General features: G+C 42.9%; 1 protein-coding gene and 1 long non-coding RNA gene across 2 annotated transcripts in view; one reads left to right on the forward strand and one right to left on the reverse strand.

Annotated features, from left to right (window-relative positions):
• The window catches only part of LOC139757099 (uncharacterized), a 60,444-nt gene extending 46,251 nt beyond the window's left edge, over nucleotides 1–14,193 (forward strand). The window contains exon 3 of the long non-coding RNA XR_011714499.1: nucleotides 14,042–14,193. This is a non-coding gene — a long non-coding RNA (uncharacterized lncRNA). The remainder of the gene's footprint in view (nucleotides 1–14,041) is intronic.
• A 41-nt stretch (nucleotides 14,194–14,234) lies between these two features.
• LOC139757096 (uncharacterized) lies at nucleotides 14,235–24,589 on the reverse strand. The gene is made up of 5 exons (XM_071677186.1): nucleotides 24,451–24,589; nucleotides 22,788–22,971; nucleotides 22,041–22,460; nucleotides 16,292–19,965; nucleotides 14,235–15,473 (listed from the first exon to the last, which is right to left on the reverse strand). Coding segments are annotated over exons 1-5 (4,452 nt in total). The 5' UTR covers nucleotides 24,452–24,589; the 3' UTR covers nucleotides 14,235–15,300.
• Between the last annotated feature and the right edge of the window lie 3,328 nt (nucleotides 24,590–27,917).

A 27,917-nucleotide genomic window follows, 5' to 3' on the forward strand; every position in this document is an offset into this window, starting at 1 on the left:
AGATCCACTCCCAGATATCTAAAACACTTTACTTCCTCCAGTTTTTCTCCATTCAAACTTACCTCCCAATTGACTTGACCCTCAACCCTACTGTACCCAATAACCTTGCTCTTATTCACATTTACTCTTAATTTTCTTCTTTCACACACTTTACCAAACTCAGTCACCAGCTTCTGCAGTTTCTCACATGAATCAGCCACCAGCGCTGTATCATCAGCGAACAACAACTGACTCACTTCCCAAGCTCTCTCATCCACAACAGACTTCATACTTGCCCCTCTTTCCAAAACTCTTGCATTCACCTCCCTAACAACCCCATCCATAAACAAATTAAACAACCATGGAGACATCACACACCCCTGCCGCAAACTTACATTCACTGAGAACCAATCACTTTCCTCTCCTCCTACACGTACACATGCCTTACATCCTCGATAAAAACTTTTCACTGCTTCTAACAACTTTCCTCCCACACCATATATTCTTAATACCTTCCACAGAGCATCTCTATCAACTCTATCATATGCCTTCTCCAGATCCATAAATGCTACATACAAATCCATTTGCTTTTCTAAGTATTTCTCACATACATTCTTCAAAGCAAACACCTGATCCACACATCCTCTACCACTTCTGAAACCACACTGCTCTTCCCCAATCTGATGCTCTGTACATGCCTTCACCCTCTCAATCAATACCCTCCCATATAATTTACCAGGAATACTCAGCAAACTTATACCTCTGTAATTTGAGCACTCACTCTTATCCCCTTTGCCTTTGTACAATGGCACTATGCACGCATTCCGCCAATCCTCAGGCACCTCACCATGAGTCATACATACATTAAATAACCTTACCAACCTGTCAATAGTACAGTCACCCCCTTTTTTAATATATATATATATATATATATATATATATATATATATATATATATATATATATATATATATTTTTTTTTTTTCTTTTTTTTTTTTTTTTTTGCCGCTGTCTCCCGCGTTTGCGAGGTAGCGCAAGGAAACAGACGAAAGAAATGGCCCAACCCACCCCCATACACATGTATATACATACGTCCACACACGCAAATATACATACCTACACAGCATTCCATGGTTTACCCCAGACGCTTCACATACCTTGATTCAATCCACTGACAGGACGTCAACCCCGTTATACCACATCGCTCCAATTCACTCTATTCCTTGCCCTCCTTTCACCCTCCTGCATGTTCAGGCCCCGATCACACAAAATCTTTTTCACTCCATCTTTCCACCTCCAATTTGGTCTCCCTCTTCTCCTCGTTCCCTCCACATCTGACACACATGTCCTCTTTGTCAATCTTTCCTCACTCATTCTCTCCATGAGACCAAACCATTTCAATACACCCTCTTCTGCTTTCTCAACCACACTTTTTTTTTTACCACACATCTCTCTTACCCTTTCATTACTTACTCGATCAAATCACCTCACACCATATATTGTCTTGAAACACCTCATTTCCAACACATCCACCCTCCTCCACACAAGTTTCTAAACTTTCTAAAAGGGGAAACAGAAGATATATATATATATATATATATATATATATATATATATATATATATATATATATATATATATATATATATATATATATATATATATATATCCCTGGGGATAGGGGAGAAAGAATACTTCCCACGTATTCCCTGCGTGTCGTAGAAGGCGACTAAAAGGGAAGAGAGCGGGGGGCTGGAAATCCTCCCCTCTCGTTTTTTTTTTATTTTCCAAAAAGAAGGAACAGAGAAGGGGGCCAGGTGAGGATATTCCCTCAAAGGCCCAGTCCTCTGTTCATAACGCTACCTCGCTATCGTGGGAAATGGCGAATAGTATGAAAGAAAAATATATATATATATATATATATATATATATATATATATATATATATATATATATATATATATATATATATATATATATATGTGTGTGTAGGGGGGGGTGCGTGTGTTTACTTCATTATTTTACACTATAATTTTCCGTTCATATTTTCATACATTCTTATGCAGACGTCAGTTAACATTACTTGCTTGCAGGTTTTCCTGGAAGGTAAATAATCATATCAGAATAAACGTCGGAGACAGGAATCTGTGTTGGTAAAGTTAGGATCCGGGTGATGTTCTTTAGCGTTCATATGTAAACTACATTGCGAATGTTCAATAAGATCTCTATGATTTCTTTGTGGTCTAATGGCGTGTAACATTTGCCACAAGTGTTTGTCTCTGACCGGAGTATAAAAGTGAGGAGGGTTGGTCATATACTGAGGTGGAACAGAGAGACTATAAGAATGTACCTGGTGGAGGGCCCAGCATGTGTTCACAGTGGGCGTGTGTATTTGTCTAAGTCTTATTACCTTACTGTACATATGAGGTGGGAGCCTGACACACAAAAACGTGTGCGTGTATGTACAGGTGCCTGTATGTGTGAGAACTAGTATTTATATATATATATATATATATATATATATATATATATATATATATATATATATATATATATATATATATGCCAGATTGTAGGTGATCAGTGACGTATGTTTTGTACGTGAGTGTACACTGCCTTACCTGTAACTTTATAATCGAGTCATTTTCAGTGTGTAACATAGACGGAAAATGGAAATAACTAAAGAAGACTAAATGAGAGAGAGAGAGAGAGAGAGAGAGAGAGAGAGAGAGAGAGAGAGAGAGAGAGAGAGAGAGAGAGAGAGAGAGAGCAAAAAAAGAAAAATCAAATTGCGTATATTGTTTATTGCAAACCATAACCGACCGGTGTTTGTATATCCGCTTCGTCCCGGATGCCCAGCCGTTCGCTGTGATCCAGTTCTTGTCTGTCGAATTCTTGGACATTTACCACAACCGGGAAATAGTTCATTTTTGTTTTCTGAAGAATATTTGAGATATGTGTCAGCGTAATGCATTTGATTGTACAACGTTACTTTTAATTCCCTGAACTCCCGGAAGAATGATAGTAGACTTCTTGCCGGAAAGAGCAATAATTTTCAAAGCTATTGTTGGGAGGAAGAATAATTCTCAGAGCTCTTGGAGGGAAATGTTTATAATTCTTAGAGCTTTTGCAGAGGAAATTTGATCATTCTTAGAGCTCTTGTAGGAAAGAAGGGTGACTCCTAGACCTTTTGCAAGGAAGAAGAAGAGTTCTGAAATCTCTTGCAGGGTAGAAGAATAATTTCGAGGGCTTTTCTTGAGAAAAAAGTGACTTCCGAAGCTATCGTTTGGGAGTGAGCTAACTCCCTTGGCCCTTGCTGATTAGTGGAAGAATGATGATACAACTTCACAGTGACCTGTGGTTAACAGCGACGGCTGCAGGCGCCGCATGAGTTGTGCTGCGGAAGTTCAGTTTACACTCGTTCTGTAGAAACATTTCTGTCTATGTCTTATGCGTTCACATTTTTTTTTTTTTTGCTTCTTGCTCAGTTGCACAACTAAGACTTGTGAAAGAGAGAAGCTTTATGTCAGCCATGACTCCAAATCCACGGGTGTCATATTCGCCTCAGTACGAACCTTCCTCTCCTGTTATTACCTGTCATCAACCATCTCTTTCCGTTCGCTGTATTGTTTCCGCCATTGCTTTTGTGAGCTGTCAGCGTGCATCTCTGCCAATAAGGGTGGCATTCGCGGAGCAGGACTGCAACCCAGTTTGTAGTTGCAGAAATCTCTTATCCTCTCTCGTCTTTTCCTCCCATAACCTTTGTGTGAGAATTCTTTAAGCACCCAAAGAGCTCAAATTAATTTCTTTTTCATATTTTTCCAGTGGCACGATGGTACTACCATTAAGTGTGCCGGTAAGGCCTTTGGTTAAATTCGAATGACCTTCGGCCTGACCTCTGAGGGTCAGGCTAAAGGTTAGGTCATCATATCCAAAAGTCAAAACGTCGCGCTGAAAAGTCGTGCCAGTGTGTTCAAGAACGAACCGTCGTACTCAGTGGGTTAATCACACAGGCTTTTGTTGGTTATTGAAGATAAAACCGATGTTTTTCGTATTTCTGACGTCTGAATGCCCGTCATGTGACTTGCAATAACTGCTGCAATCTTTTCCCTTGACAGTGAACACTTTGGCATGGTATCAGTTGCATTGAAAGACAGAAGGCAGGTAAAGTTCTTACTACAAGTGGTATTCCTGTTCTTCCTGATTTAGAAAAATAGGATGTACGCAGTATGTAGTGATTGATCCTGCACGTTATGTTCAGACCAACAAGGATCTTGAGGGAGCTCCAGCTTATTCGTTACCTGAGTCAGTGGAGTAGAGAGAGAACTTCATAGCTTGGGATTCCCCCGGCTTTCTTCTTTACCCCTACTCGCTCAAACCCCAGCTCGTACCGTGCAGTCAGGATACGTTAATGTTCTAAACCATGATAGCGTTTCTTCATTAATGCTTTTGACTTTAAAGAGATTGTAGCTCAGATAATGTTTAGGATAGTCTCTTCTAGACTCACTTGCAGACGAGCATTTCACGAATTAAAGTCTATATTTTTTCTCTCCCACATCCTCTTTATAGTCATAACACTGACTAGACAGACCTTGGTTGAAACGAGAACTTTCCTGGGGATAGGGGAGAAAGAATACTTCCTATGTATTCCCTGCGTGTCGTAGAAGACGACTAAAAGAGGAGGGAGCGGGTGGCTGGAAATCCTCCCCTCCCGTTTATAATTTTCCAAAAGAAGGAACAGAGAGGTGGGCTGAGTGAGGATATACCCTCTGAGGCTAACACGAGATAAGGCGAATATGTATGAAAAAAAATTATATATATATATATATATATATATATATATATATATATATATATATATATATATATATATATATATATATATATATATATATTTATATATCCCTGGGGATAGGGGAGAAAGAATACTTCCCACGTGTTCTCTGCGTGTCGTAGAAGGCGACTAAAAGGGAAGGGAGCGGGGCCCTGGAAATCCTCCCCTCTCGTTTTTTTTTTTTTTTCAGTTTTCCCAAAGAAGGAACAGAGAAGGGGGCCAGGTAAGGATATTCCCTCAAAGGCCCGGTCCTCTATTCTTAACGCTACCTTGCTAACGCGGGAAATAGCGAATAATATGAAAGAAAAGAAATATACATATATATATTGCAGTGGAATTTATTAAAAAAGGGGGTGACTGTATTGTTGACTGGTTGGTAAGGTTATTTAATGTATGTATGACTCATGGTGAGGTGCCTGAGGATTGGCGGAATGCGTGCATAGTGCCATTGTACAAAGGCAAAGGGGATAAGAGTGAGTGCTCAAATTACAGAGGTATAAGTTTGTTGAGTATTCCTGGTAAATTATATGGGAGGGTATTGATTGAGAGGGTGAAGGCATGTACAGAGCATCAGATTGGGGAAGAGCAGTGTGGTTTCAGAAGTGGTAGAGGATGTGTGGATCAGATGTTTGCTTTGAAGAATGTATGTGAGAAATACTTGAAAAGCAAATGGATTTGTATGTAGCATTTATGGATCTGGAGAAGGCATATGATAGAGTTGATAGAGATGCTCTGTGGAAGGTATTAAGAATATATGGTGTGGGAGGAAAGTTGTTAGAAGCAGTGAAAAGTTTTTATCGAGGATGTAAGGCATGTGTACGTGTAGGAAGAGATGAAAGTGATTGGTTCTCAGTGAATGTAGGTTTGCGGCAGGGGTGTGTGATGTCTCCATGGTTGTTTAATTTGTTTATGGATGGGGTTGTTAGGGAGGTAAATGCAAGAGTTTTGGAAAGAGGGGCAAGTATGAAGTCTGTTGGGGATGAGAGAGCTTGGGAAGTGAGTCAGTTGTTGTTCGCTGATGATACAGCGCTGGTGGCTGATTCATGTGAGAAACTGCAGAAGCTGGTGACTGAGTTTGGTAAAGTGTGTGGAAGAAGAAAGTTAAGAGTAAATGTGAATAAGAGCAAGGTTATTAGGTACAGTAGGGTTGAGGGTCAAGTCAATTGGGAGGTGAGTTTGAATGGAGAAAAACTGGAGGAAGTGAAGTGTTTTAGATATCTGGGAGTGGATCTGGCAGCGGATGGAACCATGGAAGCGGAAGTGGATCATAGGGTGGGGGAGGGGGCGAAAATTCTGGGGGCCTTGAAGAATGTGTGGAAGTCGAGAACATTATCTCGGAAAGCAAAAATGGGTATGTTTGAAGGAATAGTGGTTCCAACAATGTTGTATGGTTGCGAGGCGTGGGCTATGGATAGAGTTGTGCGCAGGAGGATGGATGTGCTGGAAATGAGATGTTTGAGGACAATGTGTGGTGTGAGGTGGTTTGATCGAGTGAGTAACGTAAGGGTAAGAGAGATGTGTGGAAATAAAAAGAGCGTGGTTGAGAGAGCAGAAGAGGGTGTTTTGAAGTGGTTTGGGCACATGGAGAGAATGAGTGAGGAAAGATTGACCAAGAGGATATATGTGTCGGAGGTGGAGGGAACGAGGAGAAGAGGGAGACCAAATTGGAGGTGGAAAGATGGAGTGAAAAAGATTTTGTGTGATCGGGGCCTGAACATGCAGGAGGGTGAAAGGAGGGCAAGGAATAGAGTGAATTGGAGCGATGTGGTATACCGGGGTTGACGTGCTGTCAGTGGATTGAATCAAGGCATGTGAAGCGTCTAGGGTAAACCATGGAAAGCTGTGTAGGTATGTATATTTGCGTGTGTGGACGTATGTATATACATGTGTATGGGGGTGGGTTGGGCCATTTCTTTCGTCTGTTTCCTTGCGCTACCTCGCAAACGCGGGAGACAGCGACAAAGTATAATAAAAAAAAAATGAATATATATATATATATATATATATATATATATATATATATATATATATATATATATATTTTTTTTTTTTTTTTTTTTTTTTTTTTATACTTTGTCGCTGTCTCCCGCGTTTGCGAGGTAGCGCAAGGAAACAGACGAAAGAAATGGCCCAACCCCCCCCCCCCCCATACACATGTACATACACACGTCCACACACGCAAATATACATACCTACACAGCTTTCCATGGTTTACCCCAGACGCTTCACATGCCTTGATTCAATCCACTGACAGCACGTCAAACCCTGTATACCACATCGCTCCAATTCACTCTATTCCTTGCCCTCCTTTCACCCTCCTGCATGTTCAGGCCCCGATCACACAAAATCTTTTTCACTCCATCTTTCCACCTCCAATTTGGTCTCCCTCTTCTCCTCGTTCCCTCCACCTCCGACACATATATCCTCTTGGTCAATCTTTCCTCACTCATTCTCTCCATGTGCCCAAACCATTTCAAAACACCCTCTTCTGCTCTCTCAACCACGCTCTTTTTATTTCCACACATCTCTCTTACCCTTACGTTACTTACTCGATCAAACCACCTCACACCACACATTGTCCTCAAACATCTCATTTCCAGCACATCCATCCTCCTGCGCACAACTCTATCCATAGCCCACGCCTCGCAACCATACAACATTGTTGGAACCACTATTCCTTCAAACATACCCATTTTTGCTTTCCGAGATAATGTTCTCGACTTCCACACATTTTTCAAGGCTCCCAAAATTTTCGCCCCCTCCCCCACTCTATGATCCACTTCCGCTTCCATGGTTCCATCCGCTGACAGATCCACTCCCAGATATCTAAAACACTTCACTTCCTCCAGTTTTTCTCCATTCAAACTCACCTCCCAATTGACTTGACCCTCAACCCTACTGTACCTAATAACCTTGCTCTTATTCACATTTACTCTTAACTTTCTTCTTCCACACACTTTACCAAACTCAGTCACCAGCTTCTGCAGTTTCTCACATGAATCAGCCACCAGCGCTGTATCATCAGCGAACAACAACTGACTCACTTCCCAAGCTCTCTCATCCCCAACAGACTTCATACTTGCCCCTCTTTCCAGGACTCTTGCATTTACCTCCCTAACAACCCCATATATATATATATATATATATATATATATATATATATATATATATATATATATATATATATATATATATATATATTATTTTTGCTGACAGCCATGAACAAAAATGAAACACGATAAGTCCCGAATGCACTTTCGTGTATTACATCTTCAGGGGAGACCCAACGATGTAGTACACGCAATACATTCTGGAATTATAGCGTTCCATTTTTCCTCGTGGTTATCACGAAATACTTAGATCACGCGCATGCCTGATTTCACTTCATATATCACAGTATACAGATACTTGGCCAGGTACAACTTTATTTCAATTTTAGCCTTACACACCTGAAGAGAGGGTGACTAAGACGTGACCACAGATTTCATCCAGGTACATCACGGCTCCTCACTGTGATGATGTCTGTACTGTAGGTTCTGACGACGTTATAGCTGCTTCCTTGGGGTTTTCCCAGCTCCAGACATGCAACGGACAGACTAACCTTAAATGACCCGGTTGGCATGGGGCTTTCCGAAAGCACCGCTCTTTGAGATGTGATTTTTAACCTTTACACGAGACTTCATTGCAACTGGCGAAGTGAAGCACCAGAATTGATGTGCAGTTTATCATATACTCGTAGATATTATGCCATAAGGCAATATTTAATATGAATAACAAAACGGAACAGATTTTTTTTTCTAGATTCTTGTGATATCCTTTGGAGGATATTGATTATTCTGATACAGCCAGATAATACTTGGACTTGACGGCTCGTCTCCTTAGAATGGTGGTATGACCAATTGGGTATGACGATCAGACTTTACACTTGGCTCGTGAGAGTCGAGAATCCGAGATGGTGAACCTATAATGAAGGATTGTCAGCACACGTGTTACAACCCTGACATAACCCGTGCTACGAATCATCCACTTGTGACGAGTAGAGTATACTCGGATGCTTTGGCCCACCGGCACCCCTCCTATGCCGAAGTATTGTACCTTGTACCCAGTACACACACTGTGTATAGTATGTACCCTGTGTATGTTATGTACCCTTAACCTACACTACCACATAATGCTTTATCTATGTGTACTTAAGCGATTAAAACATGCTAAATCATCAGCTGGATTTCATGGATGCTGCCGTGTCGCTTTTTAGTTACTCCAAACATGAACAGAATGATTATGTAAATGAAGTAAGTGAACGTTGTAGGGAGTGTGCCGTATATGACCTTCCTTATGGCTTTAGAGCGCTGTCTGTATTTCATTATGTGATGAATGGCTCGTGTCTCAGGCATATGCTATGATATGTGAGCTGGGAAACAGAGTGATTAAATAGGAAAACTAAGTGGAGGAGAAGTAAAGGCCTAGGATAGGTTCCCTAATCATAGTGTAGACCTCAGCTACAGTGAAACTTACTCGGAACTCAACAAGCACATGGTTCAAACGGACGCTGTTGTAGACTCATTTAAAGTATATGGTGCTGCTGGCCTCTGTAGGGAAGCACCGACGTGTGTATTTCCGACTCTGGTCCTCCTTGTTTCACTAAGCGGATGTCTGACTTGAAACTAACTTATGAATATGAGCAAATCCCTTCAGCATCAAGTGTCCATACAGGATGTTTAGTTATCAGTGGCCGCCTCGACCCAGAAATTTGACGTGGACCACTAACACTGGTACCTCGGTCCAGAGAGTTATTATGGTTCACCAACACTGGCAGGGATCACGGACCGTGACGCCGAATCCACCAGTCCCCCCATCCCCTCCACTCTCCCACCATGCCCAGCGTACTTCAGATCCTGCTGACGTAATAACAAACCAGTCACGACTTTATTTTACCTCCTATGGTTAGCCTCTGACCTGCCTTGACCCTGAACTTACGGAGAAAACTGGTTCTGGCTAACAAAGGAACATGCTCACGTCTGTTGTAGCTTGACCCTGAGCGTTGATCATTGTATTTGTAGGTGCAAATCTACATTTAAGTTTTGTTGTATCGGTATCCGATGAAATTTTCTGACCGATTATTTTATTTCATAAATGTGCTGATATATGAATCTTGTGGGTTTCATCTAAGATTTTTTTTGCCATACTAATGTTTTTCTTGGGCGCTGATATCATAGGAAAAGTAGCGTAAAAACTGGACTAAGATGTTTGAGAGGAAGGCAAGAGAGAGAGAGACGAGATGGTGGGGGTTGGGTGGGAACTTGCTCTAGGTGGGGAGCTGGGAGCTATGATGATGACAGCAGTGTTAGAGAGGGAGAAGATACTGAAAGCGAAGGAAGAAAGGGTGCACCGAGGGGGAGCGAAAAGGAAAGAAGAGGATAGGGAGGTAAAAAAATCGAAGATAGAGAAAGCTAATATAGAGAAAACTTAGGAAGGAGGTCGCAGTATATAGATAGAAAATTCAATATCATAAATAGATAACACTGATTAGTGTGGAGACTTCCTTGGATGTAGATACACATCGGAATCCAAGAAGATAACCTTGACAAGTGTTCCCATACTGGGTTAACCTCTATATACATACACTTTTTATGAAGAAAGATTTTCATTGATACAAACGATCCATGTTATCTTTGAAGCATCTTTATCGTGAATATCTTCATAATTTTTAGGCTTCTTTGCCAGTTATGGCAATCTGGCCTTCAGGTAACTCTTCCTCATGTATGCAAGGCAGCCAGCACATTGATGGTGTAATGTGTTTATAACTTATAAGGGATATATGGATATTAACTCATCCTATAGTATAAACGTGTATGGCACTAATCGTGCGCATGCCCTGAGTGCTGACCTCAACTGAACCCATATCCTGATATCACCACTCGCTCCAACGGTACGGAGCTCCTAATGACGGGGTCTCTGTTGACCACTAGGGTAAAACCATCTTTAGTGAGCAGCGAAACATCTTGAATCCTTTCGTTCTTAGAAAAAGTTGTCATTCTGTAAGATCATAGTGAAACGCGAGTTTTTTGTGAACTGATTTTGTTGTTTTTCATTGTATCTATATTTTGCTTGAGATTCACTCTAGCACTGCATTTTATATTTCTTATTACATTCATACCCTTTTTTCATATTTTTTAATCATTTCATGTACATTACGGATTTTTTAACAATAGAATTTTTTTTGTTTTATAGTTTGCCTGACTATGTGGAGGAAGTATATGTATATATATATATATATTGAGAGGTTATGATATTAGGGGAGTTTTTGTAACCCACACATTAGTGCCTGACTGTAACTTGGACTAGGTCATGTTTGTTGACCGGTAGTTCTATGATGATCTCGTACGCAGATCCTCAGTATCCCTCACCCAGGGTAAGATCCGGACTTTCTCTTTCGTTAGTTTGAATTCCCAGGAGTTTCGTTTCTTCACGAGACTGACATTTTGATTTTCCAACTAAGTGTAGAGAGGAAAAGAATCTGCGATGTGAAGTTCATCGCTCCGTTCCATGGTTGGGATGGGTGATTTCCGGACAAAAGGACTGCTAGGATGACTCGCCGTGGATTGCTACTCAGACGTCCAGAACCTTGCCAGTGAGAGCTGAGCTATGGCTGCCTCGACAAGGTCTCTGCCTCTTCCAAAGCTCCTTCCGTGCAGGGGAGGTCGTGAGGCAGGCGGATCTGGTTGGGGCTTCCCTGACTCATCGCTCCTCCTCCTTCGTCTGTGAGCAGAGTTTCTTTCTTCCTTTGTCCCTCCCCCTCCCTGCCTCCCCCTTTGCCAAAGATTATCACACACACACACACACACACACACACACACACACACACACAGCAACACTTTACAGTTAGCAGGATTTGGAGGGCTCGCCAGCAAGGTTGAGTCGTGATGCTCACTTCAGATTATGATTCTTCCCTCTTCACTAGTTGATCAGTGGCAGTTAAAGATGTATGTGAAAGAATGTGTCACTTGGTGGTCTTTTGTCTTGAAGGTTATGAGGCAGGTCTTTGTTTTAGTTCAGCTTTTGATCTTCATCTCTACGATAGGCTTACTAATGATGCAAACCCCCTATGGTGCCTCCGGTGTGGAGCTACAACTATTGTCACTAAGATGTGTCATGCTGGGCTGCATGGGAGGAGACAGGGAGTTTGGGAAAGTGACATGGCAGGAGATGGAAATTTGTACATATTTTCTTTACTTTTTCTTACAATCACTTATGTTTTGTCACGTAAAAGAGGCTAGAGACGATGGTACCTAAGATCCCATTTTTTGATTTTTTTTTCTGTACAAGTCCTGGCCTCAGCTGGGGCTTATATCCATGACCTGAGGTTGGACATCGAAAAAGGACTGTCAGGGTGACGAGGAAGGGTGGATGATGGGAGGAAAATGGATGGTAAAGGGAAAATGGGCGTAGATGGTTGGTAAAGGCAGGGTACGTGGTGGAGGAAGGGTGGATGGTGGAGGGAAGATGTACTTACAGTGAATGGGAAAGCTAGATTACAGAAGACCTAAAAATATATGACAAGGTCATCCTCCCACCCTACTTTCCCCACGTCATGTTGTCCTGCAGAAAAATGCTTATAAAGGAATACCATGTAGTGTAGACGGTACACTGACATGGAAATATTACAAGAAAGGATGAATGAAAAATGTAGCTAAATACATCCGCCGGACACGCTGAGGAATGGGATTTCAACCGCTACTTTGTGAGAAAATGTTTTTGAATAAATTCGTATCATTCATTATTAAATAAGGCTCCTTCTTATTCATCGATATTAGATTATTTGTATAGGCTCGTTTTAAATATTTCGATCGTAATTTCTTTGAGATTATTTAATGGAAGTTTATATCAGTGTTGTGTTTCTGCTGCTGAAGAAACGTTTGCCCGCGTTTGTACTCCTTCTTCCCCATAGGTTCATACTATTGTAATGTGAAGTAATTATCATGACTTATAATATCACCGAAAGTATTATATCATATCGTATGCTTATGTTTACCTTCCCCTGAGACCACGAATTTGAAACATGATTTTATATCCCATTTTTTTGTTTCTTTATAAAGTTACTTTTTGAGTGATGCTCGTACGTTTGGTGCTCTCTCGTATTAGTTTCAGTTTCGCTTTGTTGTAATTAAGGTTAATTAATCAAAAGTGAAGAGGGTATTCTAATACAGTACGGCCAGGGGGGCATTGTAGAAAAGAGTAGCTCCTTTACATTTTATATTTGTATTCATATTTTTACTTGACATGTTTTAGATCATTCTTCATTACCACTGGAATGCCCTTTCCATCCTGTGCTTCAAGTAAAGGTTTACCAAATAATCTATCTTCATATTTAATATTCAGTACTAAGATACTTGGTTTTGTCTACATCGAGGTCCGTTTCCCGTGAATGATCACAGCGTCAATTCATCAGATTCATTAAAGTCTTCCTTTATATTTCATCTCCTTGTCTTTGGCATATTTTAAGATATTGCTGGTGATTCCTTACGTTCTTAATACCAGCAATAAAAACAGCAGGGCTTAGATTCGATTCTTGTGATAAAAACACTTTTCATTCTAAACCAACTGAATGCTTTCTTATTCAGTACCACTCGTTGTTTCCTATGTGTGAGCCAGTGCGGCCCCAGTCATTGATTGTACTAAATTAACTGTTTCGTGAAATTTGATTGTTCATAACATTCTTTTTTGAGACCTTTGTTGATTATCTTCTAGAAGTCTAGATAATAAATATCTGACAATATTTTCAGATCACATTTGTTGTATACATACTCAAAAACTTATCAGATTTGCTAAGTGTGATCTTTACTGGTGTTAATCGTCTTTTAGAAATCCTACAGTTCTCTCCCTCATTTTCATTTCTAACATATAACCTATAAACGATGTAAGATAAAGAGAGTAGTAATTCGACCGTGATACGTTCACGGCCTGCCTGGGATCAAGCCCGCATAGGTTCGAATATTGGGATTGGTCAGTGAATTGGGTATTTGCTTCAATTACGGTGTATATATATATATATATATATATATATATATATATATATATATATATATATATATATATATATATATATATATATATACCTCGCAAACGCGGGAGACAGCGGCAAAAAAAAAAAAAAATATATATATATATATATATATATATATATATATATATATATATATATATATAAATACTTCTCTATCTTTTCAGAAGTAAACGAATAACTGGCTGGAGATCCGCTAGAGAGAAGTTGGGTGAATGCGGTTTTGAAGTTTTACATCTGATGGAGGAAACATTACGTTCTCAAACGTACCGAAAATCTTCATGTGTTTATAAAGTACGGCTTATTTTGAAAAGGTAAGTCTTGTTACTCACATAAGCTTTGGATTGATGAAGGAAAATATAATGGTTTTTATGTTTATTGACAAATACTCGTAAAATGTTCTGTCTTTCACCAAAACACATGAGAAGAAAACCATCTACAGTTGACTACACACTGGCACATGAAATCTTTTAAAATATGCATGAATCTGTTATAGATGTCAGATATCCATAAACTTACAACTTCATTGTAACTTAATATCTGATTATGTGTTCTCAGTTATTCGCATGAGCTTTCATGTAATTGGACATATCCGGTGACAGAAAAAAAAAAATGTAACAGACGGACTAGTATCATTCCTCAGTTTTTCATATTAATTGCTGTACATTCCAGTTATGTTTACCTTACAATATAACAGTAAATTCACGAATATTCATATTCATTACACTTTTTTATTGGTAGATTATATCAGAATTTAATGAGTTTAGATTCAAAGTTTAAATGAAAGTATCAGCTAGAGTGACGGAATGAGAATGTGGACTCACTTCTAACTGTGGAACTTTTTATGTTATAGTAGACAATTATAGGTCGTTTGAATCCGTGATTCAAATACTCGCAGAGACAAAGGTGATGTGAGTCAACGGAAGATTGGGTTTACAGATGTATAGATTCACTTCACATGTCCCTTTTCTTCTCACCGTGGGGTACTGAGGTCTCCTTTTAGTTGTTGTTTGTATTCGTTGAGCATTGTGGTTATTACAGCCCGTCGTCTTGGTTTGTATCCCCTGTCACGGCTTCAGTGTGAAATTATCAGGAACCAGAAGGTCGATGGATCCTTCCATTAGCAGGTAGACATTGGTCAACTGCAAAGGGACTTCGCTTCAACAAACAAAAAATTGATGTGAAAGGAACTTTATTTCAGTTACCAAATAGTCGGTATCACAGAAACTTTTCTTCGGCAACTAGGGAGTTGACTCTAGAGGAACTTTTCTTTAGAAACTAGATGGTCGACTCCAGAGGAACTTTACTTCAGCAACCAAACAAGAGACTCAGAAGTAACAACTTTACGTTCTAGTTTTTCCTTTCCTCCACCTTTCGTCGTCGCTGACATGCAGGATGCCTTTGTCAGAGCGCTGATGCGTCATCGTTACCATGAAGGAGGGTTAGGCTGAGCGGGCTTGCAGACAAAGCTGGTAGCGCCGCAGGAATCGAAACAGCACTTCTCAGACGTGGCGCAGGAGCTGTCACTGGTACACTTGCTGCTGTACTTGACAGACACAGAGCCGCAGTCGCTCAAGTTCGGGCAGTATCCGCTGTGTTCTGTTGGGAAGGGAGGAGGAAACACGGTCAGAGGTTGCTGGATCAATCAAGTCTTGCAAATCTTGAAACTTATGTAAGCGTTTAAGGTAGTTTACACACACACACACACACACACACACACACACACACACACACATACACACACACATACACACACACACCCTACACCTCTTCTGTCTTGAGGGATACGTAACAGCAAGGAAGGAAACAAAAGTATGGAGGAGGTTTAGTCCTACTGATAAGTGACAGTCTCAAGTGTCAGGAAATATTGGAAAATGACCCATTCATCCAATACATAATAGGAAGAGCAGTTATAGGAAAGAAGCGCATGGTGACAATTTTTTTATTATAGTTACCATTATTCTAGTTATTATTATTTTCTTTTTTTTTCTTTTAAACTATTCGCCATTTCCCGCGTTAGCGAAGTAGCGTTAAGAACAGAGGACTGGGCCTTTTTTGGAATATCCTCACCTGGCCCCCTCTGTTCCTTCTTTTGGAAAATTAAAAAAAAAAAAAAAACGAGAGGGGAGGAATTCCAGCCCCCCGCTCCCTCCCCTTTTAGTCGCCTTCTACGACATGCAGGGAATACGTGGGAAGTATTCTTAATCCCCTATCCCCAGGGATAATTATTATTATTATTATTATTATTATTATTATTATTATTATTATTATTATTATTATTATTATTGTTATTGTCTTTATTATCATTATTGTTATTATTAATCTTATCAAGAAATTTCCAGTAGTATTGTTCGCGCCATCATCAACCTTATTACTAGCTGTTGATTATTGTTATATTGATACTTGGTGTTCCTTACTTGCACCGCCGCTGGTGATGGCGACTGAAGACGTGAAGCTTGACGTGGACGAGTGAGAGGTGAATCCTGAGGAACCCTGCCCAACGACCGCACTCGTACCATGCACTCCTGAACCGCTGCCACCGAACCCAGTGGTTCCACGTCCTCCAGATCCACCAGCACCAAACCCAGTGGTTCCATGACCTCCAGATCCACCAGCACCCGATCCACTGGCACCGAACCCAGTGGTTCCATGACTTCCCGATCCACCAGCACCCGATCCACTGGCACCGAACCCAGTGGTTCCATGACCTCTAGATCCACCAGCACCCGATCCACTTGCACCAAACCCAGTGGATCCACGTCCTCCAGATCCACCAGCACCCGGTCCACTGGCACCGAACCCAGTGGTTCCACGGCCTCCAGATCCACCAGCACCCGACCCACTTACACCGAACCCAGTGGTTCCATGACTTCCAGATCCACCAGCACCCGATCCACTGGCACCGAACCCAGTGGTTCCATGACCTCTAGATCCACCAGCACCCGATCCACTGGCACCAAACCCAGTGGTTCCACGTCCTCCAGATCCACCAGCACCCGGTCCACTGGCACCAAACCCAGTGGATCCACGTCCTCCAGATCCACCAGCACCCGGTCCACTGGCACCGAACCCAGTGGATCCACGTCCTCCAGATCCACCAGCACCGGACCCACTGACGCCGAACCCAGTGGGTCTACGTCCTCCAGATCCACCAGCACCCGATCCACTGACACCGAACCCAGTGGATCCACGTCCTCCAGATCCACCAGCACCCGATCCACTAGCGCCGTACCCAGTGGATCCACGTCCTCCAGATCCACCAGCACCCGATCCACTGACACTGAACCCAGTGGACCCACGTCCTCCAGATCCACTGGCACCCGATCCACTGGCACCGAACCCAGTGGATCCACGTCCTCCAGATCCACCAGCACCCGATCCACTGACACCGAACCCAGTGGATCCACGTCCTCCAGATCCACCAGTACCCGATCCACTGGCACCGAACCCAGCGGTTCCACGTCCTCCAGATCCACCAGCACCCGATCCACTGGCACCGAATCCAGTGGATCCACGTCCTCCAGATCCATCAGCACTCGATCCACTGGCACCGTACCCAGTGGTTCCATGACCTCCAGATCCACTGGCACCCGATCCACTGGCACCGAACCCAGTGGATCCACGTCCTCCAGATCCACCAGCACCCGATCCACTGGCACCGAACCCAGTGGATCCTCGTCCTCCAGATCCACTGGCACCCGATCCACTGGTACCGAACCCAGTGGTTCCACGTCCTCCAGATCCACCAGCACCCGATCCACTGGCACCGAACCCAGTGGTTCCACGGCCTCCAGTTCCTCCTGCACCCGATCCACTGGCACCGAACCCAGTGGTTCCATGACCTCCAGATCCACTAGCACCCGATCCACCGGTACCGAACCCAGTGGTTCCACGTCCTCCAGTTCCACCAGCACCTGATCCACTGGAACTTACCCCAATGGTTCCACGTCCTCCAGAGCCACTGGCACCGAACCCGCTAGAACTACCAGGGCCATGGGCTCCAGTACCAGCCCCAGCCCCAGCCCCAGGAGCAGCCCCTCTTCCACTAGAACTACCAGGGCCATGGGCTCCAGTACCAGCCCCAGCCCCAGCCCCAGGAGCAGCCCCTCTTCCACTAGAACTTCCAGGACCATGGGCTCCAGTACCAGCCCCAGCCCCAGCCCCAGGAGCAGCCCCTCTTCCACTAGAACTTCCAGGACCATGGGCTCCAGTACCAGCACCTGCCCCAGCCCCAGGAGCAGCCCCTCTTCCACTAGAACTTCCAGGACCATGGGCTCCAGTACCAGCCCCAGCCCCAGCCCCAGGAGCAGCCCCTCTTCCACTAGAACTACCAGGACCATGGGCTCCAGTACCAGCCCCAGCCCCAGCCCCAGGAGCAGCCCCTCTTCCACTAGAACTTCCAGGACCATGGGCTCCAGTACCAGCACCTGCCCCAGCGCTGGTTGTACTAGTGCTGAACCCATGAGCCCCTCCGCTGCTAAAGGAAAACTTTTGCGATGAGAACTTTGTGGAACCAGATGGTGTTCCCTTAGTACCTGACGAAAATTTGGTACTAGTGCTTCCGAAACTTGATGATCCACGGAGAGAGGGTCCAAAACCAGTCCTTTGTGCCCCAAAACCTGGTCTACCTAAAGAAGTTCCCGGAATTCCCTGACTGCTATCAGAAGAGTAACGTGAGCTAGATGAAGAGCTACTTCTAGAATCGGTTGGAGATCCGAAAGTGCTGGATGAAGCTCCATCGGTGCCTGTTGATGTGCTACTTCCGGAAGCACGAGTTCCTCCAACGGATCCCTGGGTCCCAGGAGTTAATCTCTGAGAATCTTGTTTGGACCCACTACTAAAGGCAGTTGAGGACACAAGGTTGGTGGATGGGAACCCACTTGCAGATCCCGTGCTACTGGAGGGAGACCCGCGAGTACCAGACGAGAAGGTACTCCCAATTACTGATGAAGAACCTCGAGTGCCAGGGCCGGTCTTAGTGCCAGTTGTAGGTCTTTGAGTGCCACTTGAGACCTTTATTGTAGAACCAGATCCACGAAAGCTAGTTGTTGTGCCTCTTCCCGTGGTTCCAGACCCTCCAGATGCTCCGGGTGAAGAACCCCGTGTACCTAAAGATGTTTCACCTCCAAACCCTTGATTAACTGATGGAACGCTATACAGACCTACTCCAGATCCTCCACTCACAAACTTACGGGTTGAGAACGCACTTCCAGACCCACGGATTCCGGACCCGCCAGTGCTTGACGGAAGCGCACTTCCAGTTCCTCTTGTTCCAGACCCACCTCCAGTTCCAGTTCCAGTAGAGGAGAACGCAGCTCCCGTTCTAGTTCCAGAGCTACCGGTGCCGGGTGATACAGAACTTCCAGTTCCAGCTCTGGTTCCAGAACCACCAGTGACCGACGAAAATATACCTCCAGTTCCTCTTGTTCCAGTTCCAGATCCTGTAGTGCTCGATGAGAATGCACTTCCAGTTCCACTTGTTCCAGTTCCATATGTACGAGTGCCAGATGGGAACGTACCCCCAGGTTTAGTTCCAGCTCCAGACCCACCGGTGCTCGATGGAAACGCACTTCCAGTTCCTCTTGTTCCAGTCCTAGACCCACCTCCAGTTCCAGTCCCAGACCCATCGGTGCTCGATGAAAACGCACTTCCAGTTCCTCTTGTTCCAGTCCTAGACCCACCTCCAGTTCCAGTCCCAGACCCATGGGTGCTCGATGAGAACGCACCTCCTGTTCCTCTTGTTCCAGTTCCAGACCCTGTAGTGCTCGATGAAGAGGCACCTCTTCCCCCTGCTCCTGCTCCATATGTACGGGTGACCGATGAGAACGCCCCTCCAGTTCCAGTTCCAGATCCTCTGGTGCTTGATGAGACCCCACTACCAGGGCGAGTTCCAGACACAGCAGCACTAGCACCTGACCCAGTTGTAGCAGATGCACGTGGAAGACCGAAGGTAGTAGAGCCAGCACCAGTTTTAGTGGCGCCGGCAGCGCCGGATGCACCTCCAGGCCCAGAGCCAGTATGTTGTGATGATGTGATGGAACCGGCGTGGAAAGAACCAGTAGGTTTGCGGGCACTGCTTCCCGTACCAACTCTGCTCGAAAGAAAAAGAATATATATATATATATATATATATATATATATATATATATATATATATATATATATATATATATATATATATATATAATAATAGGGGATAGGGGACAAAGAATACTTCCCACGTATTCCCTGCGTGTCGTAAAAGGCGACTAAAAGGGGAGGGAGCGGGGGGCTGGAAATCCTCCCCTCTCGTTTTTTTTTAATTTTCCAAAAGAAGGAACAGAGAATTAGGCCAGGTGAGGGTATTCCCTCAAAGGCCCAGTCCTCTGTTCTTAACGCTACCTCGCTAATGCGGGAAATGGCGAACAGTTTGAAAGAAAAGATATATATAATAAATATATAATAAATATAATATATATATATATATATATATATATATATATATATATATATATATATATATATATATATATATATTTTTTTTTTTTTCTTTTTTTTTTTCATACTATTCGCCATTTCCCGCGATAGCGAGGTAGCGTTAAGAACAGAGGACTGGGCCTTTGAGGGAATATCCTCACCTGGCCCTCTTCTCTGTTCCTTCTTTTGGAAAATTAAAAAAAAAAAAAATATATATATATATATATATATATATATATATATATATATATATATATATATATATATATATATATATATATATATATATAATCTTCATATGATTATTACAAAATTCAGTATCTCAGTATATCGACAGATATGATCATCCTTTATCAGATAACTGTCTTCATATGATATAGTTAGCATCATATCAGTAAACGTATATATCTAATGGTCTTAATTTTTGATAAAGCTTATACGAATGTTTTGAAAGAATAGAAATGTACTGTAATGTTAAGATTAGGAATGACATATGGATGCTTTTATTCAATAGGAAAAGCTAGCTTAGTTGGCCCAAAAGAATAGTTTATCCGGCTATATTTGTAGGGCGTAAAATAATAAAAGACAAGTGCCAAGTCTTCTTTCTAATGAAAAAGTAACATTGTGCAAAATATTGCAATGCTAATAGTACACTTGGCGTCACGTCTAGGAAGGTTGATAACGAGAGGGTCAGGATAATATTACAGCTAAAGTTAGCACAGTAGTCAGACCTCAGATTATGCGGTTCCACTTTGGTCACCATATTGTAAGTTGGATGTATGTTCTCATTATGAAAGGGATGATTAAATCAGTTCCAAGTAATGGAAACCTCCCATATGATGAGAAATGAAAGAAAGTGTAGAGAGGTATTCTCGGAAAAGAAGAGGAAAGTGGGGTTATTGCACTCCTCCCGCCTGAGGTCAGATTGCCAGTGAAAAGTCACCGTTAGTAAGGCGCTGTAATCGGGAGCGCATTCTCGACAAATAACGTCTTACTCCAAAGGGGCCATCACTTCCCTTCTGTTGGAATAGGGGTACATAATGGGAGTATATACAGAGTACAAAAAATAGTGACTCGTGACTTTAGATTTATATCAGAAAATTGTATATTCAAAGAAAAGGTATGTAAATGTTCGTATAGAAACAATAATGGAAGTAAGGAACTTTGCTGAATGAGGTCAAAAACACTTGCAAGTTGGCATCTTTCAAAGGCAGGTAAGATAAGCACATGATTAATGATAGCCGCTTCATGTAGGCCAGCAAACTTATTGGAGTTTTTGTGATGATCTTACGACCAAGAAACTGAGGTAAAGTTGCGTATCTGATGTGTGTAGCATGAATTATGGGAAGGAAGGGCCCTAGACTTGGGTTTCTGGTTATGTAGAGAAGAGTTCAGTATTTGGAAGTCCTGTCCATATTAAACTAAAGTTACAGATGCCAGGTGAATCACATATTTATATTGCGAATGTTCGTAACTTTCACGTATTATAGTTAACACACACACACACACACACACACACACACACACACACACACACACACACACACACACGCACACATTATATAGATTCACCCTGAGCTTAGCTGTACATATTGGTCGCAATCAATAATAAGAGGCGAAGTTTAGTGTGCAGAAAGTTCACCAAAGAAGAACTGTTTGTCATTTAAGGCTCAGCCAGTTTCGAAAGTATTTGGGGTTCACAAGACTTACCCGGCGAAGGACGTAAACGAGATACTGCTTGTGGACGATCCGCCAGCGGGGCCAACTCCGTGGCCAGCCCTGGTTGAGGAACTACCACCGTGACCAGGTTTCGTAGAGGAACTAGCACCAAAGCTCGTCTTTGTAGAGGAACTAGCACCGTGACCAGGTCTGGTAAAGGAACTAGCACCAAAGCTTGTCTTTGTAGAGGAACTAGCACCGTGACCAGGTTTGCTAAAGGAACTAGCGCCATGACTTGTACTGGTGGAAGACCTGACGCTGTGAATTGCTCCAGCAGAGACTCGACCGCCGTGGGCAGCCCCAGCTCCAGGGACACCCCCTCCAGAGGTGGCGCTAGTGTAACCACCAGTGGATTGGAAAGAGGATCCCTGCACTCCGCCTCCTGCCTTCACGTCGGACGGTGAACCAAACCTGAAGAGAAATATTGTGTTACATACACCACACTTGATGAAAACATTTTTCGATAATAGACTGATATAGCTACTACTTATGTAGTTGAGTACTCCATTTTTCGTCCAATTGCGAAATAATTTGTATGAAGTCTGAGCCTCGTTTCATGTTTACTATGGTGAACAGATTATATTGTCTTTATCATGGAGACCTTGGACTGGTTGACAGACTGGCGAATGTGAATATTATGAACAACATCTGAGAAGAATATTGGTTTGTCCTTTATGTTGATGATCATGTATTAGCAGGCACAAAGTATGTGACTAACTAGACAATATAGAGACTCACCCAGCGAAAAAGGTCTGTGATCCTCCTGTTGGTAGCGAGGCGACGAAGTAGCTTCCCGCTGGTCTGCTTTTAGAGGCCCACTCATCTTTGTCACAGTCGCAGTCTTCATCCGGCTTGGCGTGGTTGCTTAGTTTAGCGGCGTTCGTCAGCCCTATCACCAGACAGGCCGCTACCACCATGCGCACTGCCGGAACACCTGGTGTTAGTGTCTGCAGGGCATACATCCCATCCCATCCCGCCCTTTGGTCTCGCGTCCCATCCGAGAACACCTACAGGGGTTAGTCTCTCCTGTGGTAAAGCCTTCGTAAATGTTGCCTCCTCTTTCAGTCCCTTACCCTTGCAGTGTAGCTCATATCAACTCTGGAGGCTAAGATTACAAAATCTGATCTCTGAAGCACGACGGTACGACCCTTGGGACGAAGGTAAAACTCGTGAGCATGATTGTACAACTCTTAGGTGTGACAGTTTGATATCTGACCTATTCCTTGACGGTCAGGTCAAAGCTCATGCCATCATATCCAAGGATTGTACCGTCATGCTCAAAGGTTGCATCGTCATAACGAAGGGTTTAAGATTTATTCTGACGCCCTTTCCCTCTTCTTCTTCAGTGCTGCCTCAGGCATGCAGTGTCGCACTGAAGGTAAAATGAATACTCCATTAGCAAGAGGATAATGATGCTGGGGATGAGAGGTTTTTATTGTCAAATTAACAAGTTCCTCCGTTTGTTTCTACAAACATCCGAAGAGTCAGAGAACTGTGTAATATTTGCCTTTCCCTGTTCATGTTCATTTGACTTAGAATATCCTAATCCTAACGTACACTCAAATAAGATTCCGTCCAACCTTTCGGATAAATCCATAATTTAGCGGACATTTATATTTAACCATTACTGGACTAGCTAGTATATGTGCTCTTCATGGAACTTTAAAAGCCTATTGTCTTTCTGCGATAAAAAGTTTCCTTTGATAGTATTTTTCCGTCAAGTTGATCTCCTTGGTCAGATTGCTGTAACCATTTTCCATGGTACTTTTAAAGTAAGCTTACCATCTTTTCAACACTGATACACGAACCTGTTTTTTGCTGTACTGAAATATGCACCTGGTACCAGTAACACTATTATATTCACCTATCCCTGGCAACACAAACATAATCACTTATCAAATGTAAAGCTTTGGTAGCCATCTATCCGTGTAATTTTCCACTTATCCTTGACAGCAGTGATATGTTTATCCGTCCTAGATGATGGTCTTGTACATATCCAACTTCCTAACATAAAACCAATATACCTAACTTTGTAATATGAAGCAACTGTGATTTTCCATCACATTATGAAAAGCTGCTATACTCAGCTAGCGTTCTTTTTAACGGCATAACCAGTAAACAGTATTATCTTTGGCTGATCGATTAACTCATCAATTTTTGTACGATTCACTTCATCCCTAGCAAAATATTTTAAGTTTATCTCCAGGAACTCCCACCAGACCTACGCAAGACTACGTTTACGCTCCTCACCCCTATATTAGGACCCATCAGTCACTCAAACAAAAGCTTCCTGGAGGCCGCACTTTGCCCCAGATAGACGCCTTCCTTCCCTACCACTCCAGACTAGACGAGTCATCGTCGTCTTCCCGGAACTTTGATATAGATTAACTGGTTGACTCACTGATGGCAAGTTTGTACGACGATCCTTCCTGCTGTCAGCTAAAGCCCCTGCGGCATGAGATCTCCCGATGAACTGTGTGGGAAACCTCCATGCTTGTCCTTATATATACTGTGCAGCCTTGCCAGGGAGCCTCGGGCTGTCAGGACGCAGGACTCCTGCCCATCCCGGTACCCAATGGGAGGTGCATCAACACGTCCCCCCCCCCCCCCCCCCCAATACCAGGACCGGTTTTCTAACCTTTGTTTATTTTTTCACTTTTTTGGCAAATCGTCCAGCAGACGGACATGTCAGGAGGTATAATATATTGATGATATAAGAGAATGTATGGAGCAGGTGTTGTTGTTGGTGGTGTTAACATACAGGATGTACTGGTGATGACAGAGGAAGCCTCCTTTCCTCCCCCTCCCCCCACTTCCGCTCCCACACCCCCTCGCGTGTGATGGACGACCAAGGTTCTCAAACACGTCTTGCTTGGTTGTCCTAGACACCTTGAGCACGACGGTACGACTCTGAGCACGACGGTATGACTCTGAGCACGACGGTACGACTCTTTGAGCACGACGGTACGATACTTGACCACGATGGTACAACCATTGGATATAGTGATATGACCATTGACCTGACCCTTAACGATCAAGTCAAAGGCTAAACCCATAGGTCATAACGTCATCTCATCAGTTGCTCCGACGTGATCAAAACATCTATGCTGTCGTGTTCAGGGGTCGTGCCGCCGTGTTCAAGGGCTGTACCGTCGCGTTCAAGAGGTCAAAATAGCCAAACCTTTCATAAGACCTTTGGTGAAATTAGCGAGTCACGAGTTTCGCAGTTGTTATATAACAAATAGTAACATTCTTAAGGATAAAATTCTCGACAATTTTTTTCATTTCCTTTTAGGATGAAGTGGGACTCAAGATCCGACCACTGAATATTTGATGAATTTATCAAGTTAGTGTTGGTGAGGCACATTTAACTAAGCTGAACGTACGTTTCAAAATTAGACGTCTTGAAAAGTGTTTCTCTTAGAATAAGGTTAGAACAGGTCTTCTGGCCCTAGATGAATGGTGCACATATCCAACTGCAAATGTTTACGAGGGAGTCCCACCTTCAAATTATGTAAGAAAGAATTATGTAATTTAAATAGAATTAAAGTGAGATTCTGGTGCATCACTGATTTCAGAATGCTATTGATCGTAAATGTGGTTAATAACATAATAGTGATTTCTAATTTTGCGTTCTCAAGCGTTACGGACACTTGAAAATGTAGCGTAACATTCCTGGTGCTATAACTAAAATAGATAATCACAAGAATAATAATTTGTTGTATGAACTACAGCCAAGTGCTGAAATGTTCAAAGTGAATACACAATACAGAAAATGGGACTGTTAGAAGGGGTTATTGATGATACTGAATGTCAATAGGTTGAGGCTGTTCTTATAGTGGTTTGTACGAGATTGTGTGGTTTTGGTGCCAAACTACAACTCGGGAACGAGTGATCTAAGGAAACAGGAACTTGTCGTTGGTGATATTAACACAACAATTTCCACACAAATTGTAAGGGATGAAGTTCATATAATGGTTGGTGGGGGTCCAGTGTGATGAACGCTTCTTGACAGGAAGTTTAAGACGAATTGAAGATGATCTTGCTTGCTCGTTTCTGTGATTTTACCATCTTACTCTGTTGTATGGTGGACAGGGAAGGTATGGGTATGTTTATGAGTACGGAAAGTTGTGAAGATACTCTTGAGTCCAGGCGCATAAAGTACAAGAGTTTTGGTTTTAAGAAGAATGTAGCGCGATATCTGAAAGATCTAATGATGGCAGCGACGTATTTCCTTCCGAGAAGTTTACCAGCTTATGTAATACAGAGAAGCTTAGTGGGACGAATAGCCGAAATAGGCTGGGACCTGGAAAGACTGTACTGGATAGAGTAAGGTTGGAAGGGAGGCTGGTGTGCATTACTACGATTTGATAGACCATGTCTGGTGGTGGTCCGGTCCTGGAGGCACTTAAGGGTGTTCTGGAGGTGATGAAGTGGGAAAAGCTGTTGTCAACGCTGGCAGCAGTGGCAGAATCGTCAAATGTTTTCCACGAACCATTTGCATCCAGCAGGACATTATTTATAAGTCTGAGGAAGTACAGGGTTCCATCCTCGTGGCCCTAGTGATGAAATGGAAGATGAAGATGGTCCTTTGAAAATAAACTTTCGTACGACGCTGGATAAGGAGGTCTGCAATCCATGGGATACGACCTCTGTTCAGCCCAAGGTTGATGGCTTTTTTTTTCGGTGATTATCTTATGGTTGGCTAAGTCGAACACCTTGGTGAAGACAACGAAGGTGAAAGCCCCAGAGGTCTTACGTCTCTTAGTTGCGATGGATGAGGTCTAGGAATCTAAAGAGATAGAGGGTCGTAGACAAATTCATTTACCAAATTGAAGTAGGTCAGTGGAGCGTACAGTGTCTGGGTTGTTGAAGCTAACGTTATTCCCACCACAACTCTTCCTCTACTGTTCCTGCCGCTCCTACTGCTGTTGCTGCTGTCATGACCTCTGGCTTCACTATTACCGCTACTGCTACTACTAATATTACTACTGCTAATTGATCTACAACAGCTACTGCTACTACTGTTACAGCTACCACTACTACTACTTAAAATGCTACTGATAACAGAGAGAGGGACGAAGACGGATCAAGGATTTCTGTAATTGTACAGGGAGGGAAGCTCTTCAAAAGTGGTAGAGGGATCGTGGTAGGATATCTGTTGGTGGTTGAGGGAGGGAGAGGGAGAAGCTGCAACAGGTCAAGGTCAAGGGTGGTAGCAGCAACGGCGGGCGGCGTGAGGATCGTGCCGCCTCTCCCACGCTAAGCGGCCGATAGTACCGGTTTACCAGCAGGACACAATGACAGCAGGAGGAAGCTGGCTTTACTAGGAGCATCTTCCTACACACCTGCCTCTCTTACAAGTTTGGTGTTGGAAGCATCTTCCTACATACCTGCATCTCTTAAAGGTCTGGTTTTGGAAGCATCTTCCTACATACCTGCATCTCTTAAAGGTCTGGTTTTGGAAGCATCTTCCTACATACCTGCATCTCTTAAAGGTCTGGTGTTGGAAGCATCTCCCTACGTGTACACCCGTCTTTCTTCAGAGTCTCATATGATCACCGAAACTTTTTATGATTGATTTTCGTATATCGAAGTCTGTTAATCTCAATAACATTTCTGGTCTTTTCTCGTATCAGAGATTCTATTTGTGTTCTTGTTCAGATTATCTGTGTGGTGTTGCAAAGTGAATGACATGATTTGGATAGACTGTGGTAACTAATTACATCTTAAAAGCAAACTATTGAAGTTGTTTAAGCAGTTACAGGCCATAACGAATATATTGAGACATAATAATATTTACTTTCCCAAGTCTTCAGAAATCATTTTGTCATGGTGTAACCTTGAGAATTTCGAGACTTAAAGTGT

Source organism: Panulirus ornatus, chromosome 24, assembly GCF_036320965.1.
Source record: "Panulirus ornatus isolate Po-2019 chromosome 24, ASM3632096v1, whole genome shotgun sequence".
NCBI classification, from domain to species: Eukaryota; Metazoa; Arthropoda; class Malacostraca; order Decapoda; family Palinuridae; genus Panulirus; species Panulirus ornatus.